This window comes from Saimiri boliviensis, chromosome 20, assembly GCF_048565385.1.
Source record: "Saimiri boliviensis isolate mSaiBol1 chromosome 20, mSaiBol1.pri, whole genome shotgun sequence".
Lineage (NCBI taxonomy): Eukaryota > Metazoa > Chordata > Mammalia > Primates > Cebidae > Saimiri > Saimiri boliviensis.
Genome location: NC_133468.1, coordinates 39450632 through 39464619, shown reverse-complemented (window position 1 = coordinate 39464619; position 13988 = coordinate 39450632). Strand labels below are relative to the sequence as shown.

General features: G+C 46.1%; 1 protein-coding gene across 2 annotated transcripts in view; it reads right to left on the bottom strand.

Moving 5' to 3' along the window:
- GALNT17 (polypeptide N-acetylgalactosaminyltransferase 17) overlaps nucleotides 1-13988 on the bottom strand; it is a 531829-nt gene that overhangs the window by 260250 nt on the left and 257591 nt on the right. The window contains exons 4-5 of one of the 2 annotated variants that reach the window (XM_003934099.4): nucleotides 9536-9710; nucleotides 2544-2741 (exon numbers count right to left, since the gene is read on the bottom strand). In XM_003934099.4, the coding sequence (XP_003934148.1) occupies nucleotides 2544-2741; nucleotides 9536-9710 (373 nt within the window). The remainder of the gene's footprint in view (nucleotides 1-2543; nucleotides 2742-9535; nucleotides 9711-13988) is intronic. The other variant, XM_074390325.1, reaches the window with a different exon arrangement.

The window sequence follows — 13988 nt, the reverse complement described above, 5'->3', positions numbered from 1 at the left end:
TGAACTCAGGCAATCCTCCTGCCTTGGCCTCCCAAGGTTCTGGGATTACAGATGTGGGCCACTGGGCCTAGCTAAACCCTTACTCTTGTTAATCACAAATTTTTAAACTGAGAAAGAACTTTATGACTGTCTGTAAAAATTCTTCATCCCTACTCCATTATTCTATCTTACTATCTTAACACCAACAAGCATACCCATAAAACTGAGCCCAGGTACACAGGCCTCTCCTGCCTCTCCCAATGTAAGACAGAACCATGATTTTAAGAGTCAGTTTGGCCCTCAGGTAGAACTTACATAATGTATTGAACTATAAATCCAGGATCAGAGGATTTTCAACGAAGCCCTTTTCCCCAAATAAGGTACCATTCACAGGTTCCAGAGATTAGGATTTCTACATCATGTCTGAAAAGGCCTTTGGTATGGGATGGGGGCAGGAAAGTTCTGGGTAGAGAAGGGCAGGGACTCTGGTGATGACTCCACCCTCAGGCCTGTGCCCACAGACCTAAAAGAGGACAGGCATTTCTGTTTTTACACTCAAAAAGTTGCCTTTTGGCCTACCACGACCCCCCATCCTGTGCCCATAAAAACCTAGGACCATAGTGAGCACAGACACAGGCAGCTGGACACTGAGAGGAGCAGAAGAACACACAGACAGACACCAGCAGACACCGGGAGCAGAATGACATGGATGCTGAGGGGAGTTAGGCTGGGGTGGTTAGAGGAGAGTCTGGCAGTTGGGCAACCCAACTCCAGGGAAAGACCACCTTCCCACTCCATCCCCCCTCCAGCTCCCCATCCCTTTCATTGAGCGCTACCTCCACCACTCAAGAAGACCTCATGCTCATTCTCCAAGGCCACATGTGATTTGGCTTTTCTGATACACTAAGGCAAGAACCCAGGATACAGAAAGCCCCCTGTCCTTGTGATAAGGCAGAGGATCTAACTAACTTGATGAACACAACCTGCCTGCAGATGGCAAAGCTGAAAGAGCATACTGTAATACACGCCCACTGGGACTTCAGGAGCTGTAAACACTCAACCCTAGACACTGCCATGGGGTCAGAGCCCAAAAATGTTCCCTGCAACCTGCCCATCTGCATGATGCCCCTAGGGCTTTCAGCAGTGGGGCGCTGAAGAAGCAAGCCACACCCCTGTCACATGCCCTGCAAGGGGGATAAGGGAACACTCTCATTTCACTTTTTCCCAAATGAGGGACCATTCACAGGTTCCAGAGATTAGGAAAAGGACTTCGCAGATGTGACTAAGTTCAGTATCTCAAGATGGGGAGATGATCCTAGATTCGTTGTATGGATCCAAAATGTAATCAGTCACAAGAGTCTTTACAAGTGGGAGGGAGGGAAGGCAGCAAAGGAGGAAAAGGTCACGTGATGAAGGAAGCTGGAAAGAAAGGGAGACGCCACACAGCCAAGAGCCAAGGGAAGGAGCAGCTTCTGGAAGCTGGAAAAGGCAAGGAGATGGATCACTCTGAGAGCCCGCAGAGGGACCCAGTCTTCCTTGATTTTAGCTCCATAGGCTCATTGCAAACTTCCAACCTCAAGAACTGTAGCACCATCTATCTGTGCTATTTCAAGTCATCATTTTCACAGAAATTTGTTACAGCAGCATGAGAAAACTAATATACCATCGAAATCAACCTAATGCATTCAACCGCCTTTTTTTTTTTTTTTTTTTTTTTTGAGATGGAGTTTTGCTCTTGTTGCCCAGACTGGAGTATAATGGCATGATCTCAGCTCACTGCCACCTCCAACTTCCGGGTTCAAGTGATTCTCCTGTCTCAGCCACCCAAGTAGCTGGGATTACAGGCACCCACCACCATGCCTGGCTAATTTTTGTATTTTTAGTAGAGATGGGGTTTCACCATGTTGGCCAGGCTGGTCTCGAACTCCTGACCTCAGGTGATCCACCCACCGTGGCTTCCCAAAGCACTGGGATGACAGGCATAAGTCACCATGCCCAGCCTCAACCTTCTTTCTATTTGAGTTTTGCAACTGGTATGCCTCAAGATATTGATCTCCATATCCAGAGGGGCAGCTGGGTGGGACCCAGGGCAAGAGCCATAAAGAGCTCCCCCACGGCCCTCCAGTTTCCCAGAACGCCACACAGGCTTGTCCTTTTCTATGATCCTGCATCATGGAAAACACTGCAAACACGGCAACAGTACGAGGCTTCAAGTATAAAATAGCCCCAGAAAAAATAACTTTCAAACTTCATCCTTAAAAGCTCCTGAACACAGCTCCTCTTACACAAGGAAGAATAAAGAAGTGTGAACATGACTATCACTTTGAAACTTTCGGTATCGCAGTTGGAAAGCTGCACTTGAAAACTTTAGATAAAGGTGCAAAATGCAACATCCTCCCTCTGCAGGAAAGCTGTGATCCCGAGACACCCGTGCGTGGCTTCTAGAGAGCTGTGTGCACACAGCAGCTCCAGCCCAAGGCAGGCTTCCCTGGCCTCTCTCAGTGGCTCCTTTTTACCCTTGAATTTGGGGGCTCACTGGCCGCCAGAGCTCACCAGCCACAGACCTGATGGGGAGAGAAGGGTCTCCGGCGTCCCACCAGTCTTTTGGGGGGCTGATGTACATGCACCACAGCTCCCAGCTGTACCCATGGGCCGAGTTCTCGTACCGCTGCACCTCAAAGTTGTCCTGTTTGATGTTGTCAATGGAGGGGAGGATCACACGCTTCCGGTTTTCCTGGATGCGGGACAGAACCGGCTCAGCCCTGAAACACAGAGAATCAGACGTGAAACCTCTCTTCTCTCTCCTGAGGCACACCTCCCAAGACCACAGGGAATGAACAGCATTTGGCTAAAAGGCTGGGCTTTGGGAAGCGTGGAACCCAGATGGAAACTGAGGCTCCCAGGGACCTGCCCACGTTAGATCCTGCAGCCTCACACCTGGGCCGGGAAGTGTGTGAAACCCACTCACACCGTCACCCTTATGGGAATGACCACAGTGATGCCTGTTCCGGCCTGAAAAGCCTGGAACGAGGGTTCAGAATGTGGGGTCTCCTTCCGAAGCAAGTGCCAAGTCTCATTTTCATATCAACAGTGGACTCTATGATTTACATTGCATGACAGGTTTTTAAAAAAATTTATTTATTATACTTTAAGTTCTCGAGGACATGTGCAGATCTTGCAGGTTTGTTACACAGGTACACACGTGCCATGGTGGCTTGCTGCACCCATCACCCCGTCATCTACACTAGGTACTTCTCCTAATGCTCTCCCTCCTCCCCAATTCCTCCACTCCCTGCTATCCCTCTCCTTGCCCCCCAGCCCCCGACAGGCCCTGGTGTGTGATGTTCCCTTCCTTGTGTCCATGTGTTCTAATTGTTCAACACCCACTTATGAGTGAGAACATGCAGAGTTTGGTTTTCTGTTTTTGTGTCAGTTGGCTGAGAATGATGGTTTCCAGCTTCATCCATGTCCCTGCAAAGGACTTTTTTATGGTTGCATAGTATTCCATGGTGTATATGCACCACATTTTCTTTATCCAGTCTATCATTGATGGGCATTTGGGTCGGTCCCAAGTCTTTGCTCTTGTGAACAGTGCTGAAATAAACATACGTGTACATGTGTCTTTATAATAGAATGATTTATAATCCTTTGGATATATACCCAGCAATGGGATTGCTGGGTCAAACGCTATTTCTATTTCCAGATCCTTGAGGAATCGCCATACTGTCTTCCACAATGGTTGAACTAATTTACACTCCTGACGGTTTTATACAGTCTCATCAGTTTCCCCCCAGGGCACTGACTAACACTGCTTGTTTTTTCTGCTGCCACTGAATTCCCTTTCCCAAAATAGGTCACTTCTGCCTGGGATGGCCTGGTTTTAATATGCATTTCACTAGCTTTCGCTTTCTCTCTCTCTCTCTCTCTCTCTCTCTCTCTCTCTCTCTCTCTCTCTCTCTGTGTGTGTGTGTGTGTGTGTGTGTGTGTGTGTGTGTGTGACTATTTCAGTTGTTTTAATTGATTATTTAATTGATTTCTTAAAAGGGATCTAATGGAATTGGTTAGTAATAGAAGGCTGGAAACTAATTAAATGCAAAGGCAGGCAGAATCCTGCCCTGCTCACTTCCCCAGCTCGAGGCTGCAGCGGGCGATCATCGGGGATCTGGCTCCAGGTTCAAGGTGTAGCCCGGCTGGCTTAGGGGACAGCAGATGATCAGACACCTCCACCATCGTGTGCCTCGGAGGCAGACGCAGGAAGTGATCATTTCCCACATTTGAGAAGGAGAAGATGGCTGTCTCCTAAGCCAGGGCATTAATCTCCCAGCTTACAACAGAAAGCAGGCTTTGGAACAGAGTCAAGCGAAAATCCCATTCCTCTGCATTATCAGGAAGAATAATGAGAACACACAGTCGACAACCCATCTCTTTTCATTTGCAGCTATTGAATTACCTGTTGGCTCATCTCATCTTTCTATTTAAAATGAGCAATAAAATATACCCTGGGCCATTACCTGCTTCCAATACTTTTGCACACACCATATAAGCTGAAGCCAAATGGCACTGATTTTCCTAGGTTTCCGGGCAGGCTTAGGAGCATGGCCCCGGCCAAGTCTACACTCATGAAATTCTCCTCTGGGAATGCCCTTTGCTACTGACAGAAAGCCTGGCCACCTAAGGAGGCTTAGACCAATTACCACCTCTCTCACTACCTGCTCCCAAGACCAAGTACCACGTCTGCCACGGGACTTCTTCCTCTCAACTCTTAGGCCATTTCTCCACCTTATTTAAGTCACAATGACTGCACAGCTACCTTTGCTAATAATCTCTGAACACACACGATTTTTCCTTACGAACTAATCATAGCTGACCTTTATTGAGCACTTGCTGGTGTAAGGTACCATTCTAACTATTTCACGTGCTGACTGATGCAACCCCCAAGGTAATCCAATGAGGTACATATGATCATCACCATTATCCAAATGAGGAAACTGAGGCCCAGGGAGGTTAAGTACCTTGCCTCAGGCTACACAGCCGACTGGTGGTAGAACCAGTTTCCTAACGTAGCTGGTCCGGTTCATGTCTTCATTCTGAAGTTCCTTGACCTCCCTGATGAACCGTGATGAACCCACATCCAAGTCCAGGCCATGCATATAGAAGCGTTCAGTTCAGCCTATCCATCAGCTGTGAAAGAGTCACTGAGTATGAAGGCAGAAGACCTTGGTTCCAGTAATATTTCTGCGGCTGAGAAGTTTGATCCCACTGTCTATGGGACAATGTATGACGGTTCCCAATAATTTGCTTCCTCTTCCCTGGGGATGTCCTGACTATTACCAAATGGCCTGCAGTGCTTCCCTAGGGAAGCACATTCCTTACTCCAACCTTCAATTAACACTTAACCTGGACCTGTGAATTAGTTTGCCAAGGGGATGGAAGCCAATGTGACAGTGTCACATCAGAGCGGAAACTTTAATAGCCATTTCCAAGTTCAGCCACTGTTCTTTTCCCTGAGCCACCAACATGGAATGTCCTAGATGGGAGGATTCCTTGGCTCTCAGAACACAGAGGATAAATCAAGCACAGCCACAGCCAGACAACCACAGCTGACGTGCCATGCACACAAGAGAGAAACATGTATTGTCATAAGTCATTGAGACTGGAGATTATTATTGCAGTAGAACCTGGTAAAAGTTGAGACACACTGTCTATCTTGTAGTGAAGAGCCGCAAAGGAGTTTTAATTGAAAGAGGATTCTATGCCACCTGGTAAAAGTGTGGAAAATGAGTCTGAATGGCAAAGACTAAAGTCACAGAAATCAATGAGAACTAGATGGTAAGTGGAATAGATTACATAGACAGGAATTAGACCTGAGGGCAGATACCAAACCTGCCAGCTTTTGAATCCCAGCTGAGTGTCTTTTAGACACAAGAAGAAGTTCCTCTTCAAAGAGCTTAGTTTATTTAGTTTCCTTCTTTGTTCCCCGCTTTCAAGGCCAGACTTCCTTATCCTTTGTGCCTCCCCGCCCTAGTTTCAGTAAACAACTTTCCAGCCCATCCTAATCCACAAAGCCCACATCCACTACTCACTCTGTAAATTACCTCTCCTGCCGCAATGGCTCTTCCACTGAAACTGCCCCTCCCTCCTCATTATGCACACCCCATGCACTCTTCAAGTTAGCCAATCTGGTTCAGCTTAGATTGTGCGGTCCAACTCCAGCCAAGGGAGGCAGGACACACCAGCAAAAACGAACTGCATTAGGAATAAAAACCTCTTCCCTTCTTTGTTCAGGGTGCTCTCGTGGCACCCTTCTGCAGAAGTAAATTTGCCTTGCTGAGAAATCCTTTGCGTAAGTGCTCATTTTCTTTGCAACTCTGAGCTTTTATTCCCAAGTGTTCAACCATCCCAGTTTGTGCAGGACTCTTCCAGCCTTACCACCAAAAGTCCTGAGAAATCATTCAGCACCAGACTTCTTACTAATTAAGCAACCCAGGGTACAGGTTATTTAACCTCTAACTTGATGGATCATTGGTTAGTTAGCAAAAATCATCTGACCATGCTTTAAAACTGGAACGTCCTATTCCAGTTTTAACACAATTTTGGCATTTTGTGGCCTCACTCTTTGTGCATCTAAAATCTTCTAATCCCGACATGCTCAGCAAACCTAGAACAGCACCAGGGATATGGTAGGTATCTAGCAAGTATCTGTCAAAAGAATGAGTTCCAGCAGTGACCACTTTTGTTTAGGTCAATGTTAAGGAAGAGCCAAGCTGAGAGAGCGGTGGTCAAGACAGAAAGAAAGAGGGAGACAGGAGAAACAGCAGGCAAAACTGGCTGGAGCTAGAGGCTGACTGGATGAGCAACATGATGGCAAGGGGAAAATCGAGGGAAAGGGGCATGTGTGGGGACCAACCAATTTGAAAGGAAAGAAAAGAGGAGGCAACGGTGCCAAGGAAAAGACAAGGTGTGCCAAGCCTGAGGCTGCGATAGAACATTCACATGTCTCTGTTCAGAAGGCTTCTATGATCCCTCAGTGCTTCTCAAACTAGAGCATGCATGAGTCCCCTGGAGGGCTGGTTACAACAGACTGCTGGATCCCACCTGCACGGCTTCTGATTTCAGGGGACTGCGTGGAGCCCAGGAATTTGTATTTCTGCAAGTTCCCAGATTCTGCAGATGCTGTAGGTCTGGGCACCACACTTTGGGAATGATTATTACTAGTGATAAACAGCCCTGGAGTGCAGAGAGAGATGGGGACAGAAGACACGCAGCTGGGAGTCACCAGAGTTTGATGACAGCAAAAGACTAGGAGGGAAAATTGGTGTCTAAGATGGCAACAGACCCTAGCGTGCACTTGAAGGAGTCAGTGTTTTCAGTGGCCCCAGATTTCTTATGTGGTCATGTGCATAAATATAGGAAGTAGAAAAGTTTTTCTTCAACGTTTCCTTTCTTGTTAAAGAATAAATCATAAGCGTTAGAAATAATAGTTTGTTTTAAAGACTTTCTTCAGGCCGGGCGCGGTGGCTCATGCCTGTAATCCCAGCACTTTGGGAGGCTGAGGCAGGTGGATCACGAGGTCAAGAGATCGAGACCGTCCTGGTCAACATGGTGAAACCCCGTCTCTACTAGAAATACAAAAAATTAGCTGGGCATGGTGGCGCGTGCCTGTAATCCCAGCTACTCAGGAGGCTGAGGCAGGAGAATTGCCTGAACCCAGGAGGCGGAGGTTGCAGTGAGCCGAGATCGCGCCATTGCACTCCAGCCTGGGTAACAAGAGCGAAACTCCGTCAAAAAAAAAAAAAAGACTTTCTTCAAAGCCTTCTTCCTTGTTGCTTATAACTCTTTATTAAGCCCTATCCTATGTAGCTGTTAGACAAGCTCACAGGCACGTAGTACATTCTATGTCCTTATACTTTAACCAAGATATTTATGCTATTACTTTTCTAAGTCTTTTTGCAAGCAATTTCCTGTCCCTTCCTTATTTAGACTTCCTCTTTTCCTTTTGTTCTCCATTGCCTTTAACTATTCAAGAAAGTTTTAAGTTATTAGCCAATCAAGTTCAGTTTTAGATTGTAAAGTCTAGCTCCAACCAGTGGAGATCAAACACAGCAGTAAGGACAGCCCCAAATGCATAAAAGTCAAATAATGTCTGCTTTTCTTTATTGATTGTACTCAAGTGGCAAGACTGCTTGTGAGAGTACCCTTTCTGCAAGAAGTAAAGATGGCCTTGCTGAGAGATCCTTTGTCTCAGTGTCGATTTTTCTTTGTGGCTCCGAGCATCTGTTTCCAACAATAAACACTGTCTTTTTATCCTGCCATTAAAAGGATTCTAGAGGTTGTTGCAAATGAAGAACAGACATTTTAATGTTAATTTTTGATGGGATATTGGTTCTGCGAATCTAGTACAGTGAACAACACTTACTCAAGATAGCCTCAATGAGTGTAAATAAACACATATGTGGACTAGAAAACTCTGCTTCTTACTAATTAAGCAAACCAGGGTACTGGTTATTTAACCTCTAACTTGATGGATCGTTGGTTAGTTAGCAACAATCATCGGACCATGCTTTAAAATTGGAATGTCCTATTCCAATGTTAACATGATTCTGGCACATTTGTGGCCTCACTCTTAGGGCATCCAAAATCTTCTACTCCTTATACACTCAACCAACTTCTCACATACTGTTTTCTTCACCTGGAAAAATATCAGAGCCACCTCTGCAGAAAATACACTTCACCTTCCTCTGAATGATGTTAAAGATAATCCCATACATTCTGGGAAGCTTTCTTTGAGTAGTTAGAATGATAACTATATCGCTTTTCTCACAATGACAGTCAACCATTCTCCCCTGCAAAGAGAACAGCAGAGAAGAAAAAGAGAACAATAAAAATATGACTGCCTTGTGCTGTTTGCAGGAATTCTGTTGAATTCTGTCTAATTGAGACATTATTTTCTTTTTCTCTTCTCTTCTTTTTTTTAATTCTTATTCTTTTTTTTTTTTTTTTTTAGGTGGAATCTCTGTCACCCAGGATAGAGTGCAATGGTGCCATCTCAGCTCACTGCAATCTCCGCCTCCCAGGTCCAAGCAATTCTCCTGCCTCAGCCTCCTGAGTAGCTGGGACTACAGGCATGCACCATTATGATCGGTTAAGTTTTGTATTTTTAGTAGAGATGTTCCCCAGGCTGGTCTTGAACTGAACTCACCATGTTCCCCAGGCTGGTCTTGAACTGAACTCAAATGATCCACCCACCTTGGCCTCCCAAAGTGCAGGGATTACAGGCACGAGCCACCGTGCCCAGCCTGATACATCATTTTCACTGGGGATTTTGATGATGATGACAAGATGCCAATGATGATGAACTGAACAGATAGCAGACAAATTTCTCCCTGCTCCCCAGTTTTATCCCAGACAATGGTATCACTTTCTTCTTCAACGAGCCTTTCTCCATTCTTCTAGTGCCCCTACAGGTGACAGGTGCAATACCTCATATCCCACATTCCAGCCCCTCTCAACCACAGCACAGGTCTTGAGCACCCCTGAGTTTCAGCTCATGACCTACCAGCCAGCAGTGAATTCCACATGGGCATCAAAGAAGCCAGTGACCTGCCCGGTGGCCACCTTCCAGCCCTCAATGCGAGCACGGATCAGGCCTTCCCTCTTCCGATTTCTCACCACCTTCACCAGCCCGGGGTAGCGTTTGTGGACATACTCCTCCAGGGGAACCTTCAGCTCCTCTGCAAATGACAAAATACAAGGTCCGTAAACATGTCATTTCGAATTTGCATCTAACCCACTGCAATGCCCACAGACCTTCTGGGAGGTCCAAGATCTCAAAACAAAATTGCATGTTACTCTTTCTGGCAAAAAAGAAAATCTCATCAGTCTGGGAGTCAGAAGACATCTCAGATGCATTCACCCAGGACAGCTATCTTCTGACAGCTTGCAATCCGTACTGCCGGATGGGAACCATGCCTGGCTTTTACATCCTAGCTGCTGTGAGCCGGCACACGGCCTTCGGGATTCCTTTTCTTCAGGGCCCTTCCTCCACCTTGGCCAGAATCCTTGCCCTTGTCCCTGTCCTCCTGTCACCCCAGGGTCCACCCGGTTTATCTATTTCTGTATCGGCTTTTCCATCTGCGCACAGACTCATTCTTACAGTAACGTGTTTTGGGATGCAAAAGAAGTTTTTGCTCCGTTTAAGAAATGCTATCCTGGGGGCAGAACTAATGCTACCAGGGATTGGATACTCTCCCTTCTGCAACCAGCAGGTGGGAAAGTGCTTCATTTCTGAGCTAATTTAATCCTTGCAGAAATCCTAGGAGGTTGCTAGATTAATTCCATTAATTAACTAGATTAATTCCATTTTGCAAATGAAGACATAATCTCAGGGAGGCTAAGCTGTTCCAAGGTCATGTATGGGGTAATTGGAGAGTTGAAACGGAACCCAGCTGAATTTAACTCTATAACGATTGATATCCAGCCAGGTGTGGTGTTGTGCACCTGTACTTCCAGCTAGTTGGGAGGCTGAGGAAAGAGGATCACTTGAGCCCAGGAGTTGGAGGCTATCATTATACCACTGCATTCCAGCCTGAGCAGCAGAGCAAGATCTGGTCTCTAATTTTAAGTATAAATAAAAATAAAGGCATCTTTAAAAATTTTTAAAAAAGAGCAGTACTTTGTGTGCATAAAAATAACCAGCTGTAGGGAGGAAAAAGGAGGAGCTAGCAGGGAAGGCATTCTTAAATACCTGCAGTCGGTGCTGGGGAACTCAGGGACATGCCACTGAAGGCCACAGATCATGGAATGCTACAAGGGGAATCCCACCTGCTCACCAGGGTTGGCCTATGACTGCAGGAATCTCCATAAGTTCAGGGAGAACATTCTCAATGCTGAGCGCCAGGCACAATGCCAGGAGTTCGGCAGGCACTGTTCTGCCACGTGACCTGCGACCTACTTGTGGCTTTTCCCAGGAACAGGACGTCAGCTCCTGGCTACACCAGCCACCACGTCCAGGTATCAAATGAATTTCTCATTTGTTAAGCAGTTGCAAGATTTTGGGGGAGGTATATGGGCAGGGGATTGGCAAGGTTGGAAAAAGAAAGTGTGGGTCATTAACACTGGCCTTCTCACATCTAAAGAGCTTTGAGAGGTATTAAAGGGTTAAAAGGAGAATGCCTCATCCCTTGGTACTAGTCTCATGGCTGCTCAGACTAAGGGAGAAGCCATATATATAAAGCCCTAAATATCCACTCAATAAATGGTAAATCTAATAATAACTGGTTTACCATCATTATTAGTATTGATCAATTGCATAACTCCCTATGAACAACCACTCGTCTTTCTAACTAGCCAATATCAATTTTATTTTCATTTATTTTTATTTTCTGAGACAGAGTTTCCCTCTTGTTGGCCAGGCTGGAGTGCAGTGTCGAGATCTTGGCTCACTGCAACCTCTGCCTCCAGGGGTTCAAGTGATTCTCCTGCCTCAGCCTCCTGAGTTGCTGGGGTTACAGGCATGTGTCACCATGCGTGGCCAATTTGTGTATTTTTAATGCAGACGGGGTTTCACCACATTGGCCTGACTGGTCTCAAATTCCTCGCCTCAAGTAATCCGCCTACATTGGCCTCCCAAAGTGCTGGGATTACAGGCGTGAGCCACGGCACCCAGCCAGATGCCACTGATTTAAAAAGAGAAAAAGAAGAGAAGAGGAAGAACAAGTCGATGAGTTTCTCTGGGGACAAGCTGAGGTAGCCAGAGGGCATTCTGGGGTACGCAGCTGAACCACAATGGTCTAGAAGTGACAAGGCATGGCAGAGGCATCAGGACTGTGTGAGAAGAGATGATGTCTTAAGGTGGAGAAACCCCAACTCTTCTAAAACACAGAAACTACTACCTGGGCATGGTTGAGGCTGGAGAATTGCTAGAACCTGGGAGGCAGAGATTGCAGTGAGCCGAGATTGCCTCACTGCACTCCAGCCTGGGTGACAGACTCCACCTCAAGAAAAAAAGAAGAAAAGAGAAGAAGAAAGGAGAAGAAGGAGGAGAAAGAGGAGGAGGGGGAAGGGGGAGGGGGAGGAGGAGGAATAGGAAGAAGAAGAAGAGGAAGAAGAAGGAGGCCTGAGAAAGAGGGTGGCAGTTCCAGGAACTGCAGTGAAGAAGGGTTCGAACCGCACTTTGTGGAACACATGTATTTAGGAGGCAGGAAGAAGCGCTAGTAAACAATCATGGCTCACTGCAGCCTCAACCTCCCAGGCTCAAGCAATCCTCCTGCCTCAGCCTCCTGAGCAGCTGGAACCTCTGGCATATACCACTATGCCCCGCTAAGTTCTTTTGTTTTGCAGAGGGCTAGATAGAGAATGTAGAAGGAAGAAGGGCTGAAGAAGCCATGCTCAAGGGAGTACAGACAGGTCTACAAGGAGGAACCACAGACCTCAAACATGAGAAGCCAAGAGCATCATCTGGAGGTGTTGAAACAGACTCCAACACTTTGCAGGATAATGCTCCTGTGACGCCACCTCAGAAGCATTATCCTCTGAAGCATTTGGCAGGGTTTCTACAAGAAGCATATGTGCATTCATTTTATAAATATTTAAAGGGAGCCTCTGCGGGTGAGAAGGACAGTATCCCTGTCCTCAAAAGACTGCTCAACCTCTGGAGATAGGAAAGTCAAATGCATTAGAGAAAATGAGAGCTGAGACTGGCCTGCTATCTAGACAAACAGAAGGTCCCCAATGGCACCAGTGAGAAGAAAGAAATCCCTTCCAGATGCAGCTGTCTCTGGCGGGGACATGGTCAACACAGTGAGAACTGGATGAGGTCATCTCAAGGGGGACTTTCAGAAAGCCTGGCTCTGATAGAACACATTTGAGACAGCCTAAGAGCATCAGGGTGTTGAGGTTTTAAAATGGAGAGAAACGGAAGTTGAGGTGGAGTGCAACAGTCCAAATTCACCCTAAAGTGAATGAGTGTATAAATTAGCCAAGTAAAACCAGGCCCCCAGGTCTACCATGGAAGCACACAAATCCCCAGTCTAATGCTGGCCAGCCACAGTGGCCCATGCCTGTAATCCCAGCACTTTGGGAAGCCTAGGCAAGCAGGCCACTTGAGCTCAGGAGTTTCAGACCAGCTTAGTCAAATAGTGTGACCCTGTCTCTATTAAAAATACAAAAATTAACCAGGCATGGTGGCACATCCCTGTAATTCCAGTTACTCAAGAGGCTGGAGTGGAAGAATTGTTTGAACCTGGGAGGTGTAGGTTGCAGTGAGCTGAGATCGTGCCACTGAACTCCAGTCTGGCTGACAGAGCAAGATTCTCACAAAACAAAAGAAAAAAAGAAAAAAAAGAAAGAAAGTAAGTCACCCCTCACCTAAGATCCTTTATTATCCTTAACAGATGAAACCATTCTAAGATATTATAAGAACACCAAGAAAAACATCTTACTTTTTTTTATTTCCTCACCAACAAACTCAGAGAAGAAAACAGAAACTCATTTCTGCAAAAATAAATGTTTACCTTCCGCAAAAATAAATGCAGAAACCTCATTTCAGCAAAAATAAATGTTTTGAGTTCAAAACAAAATTGGCCAAGTGCCATTTGGAAACTTGCTGTTTCTTAAGATTTTGATAAACAGCATTTGAGGAGGTTGGGGGTGGGGGGAAGCAAACACTGCCCGTGATCTGGAAAACTGGCGAGGGAGGAATGCATGCCTGCGCCTTAACAATAAAACACACATGTCATCCAGGCGTATGGAGCATAAATTGGCAAAAAGAAAGTTACAAAACAGTAAGAACTAAAGTCAGGAACATTACAGAATTCTGTCTCAATCCCGCACTTTTAGTGAGATGACAGAATAAACTATGGGAACCATCCCTGGTCTCAGAGTCCTGCTCAGGAGCAAGTATTAACCTAGTAGACTTGAAATTGCCTCTATACATTTTATAAAATTAATCAGGAGGCCAGGCGCTGTGGCTCAAGCCTGTAAACCCAGCACTTCAGGAGCCCAAGATGGGT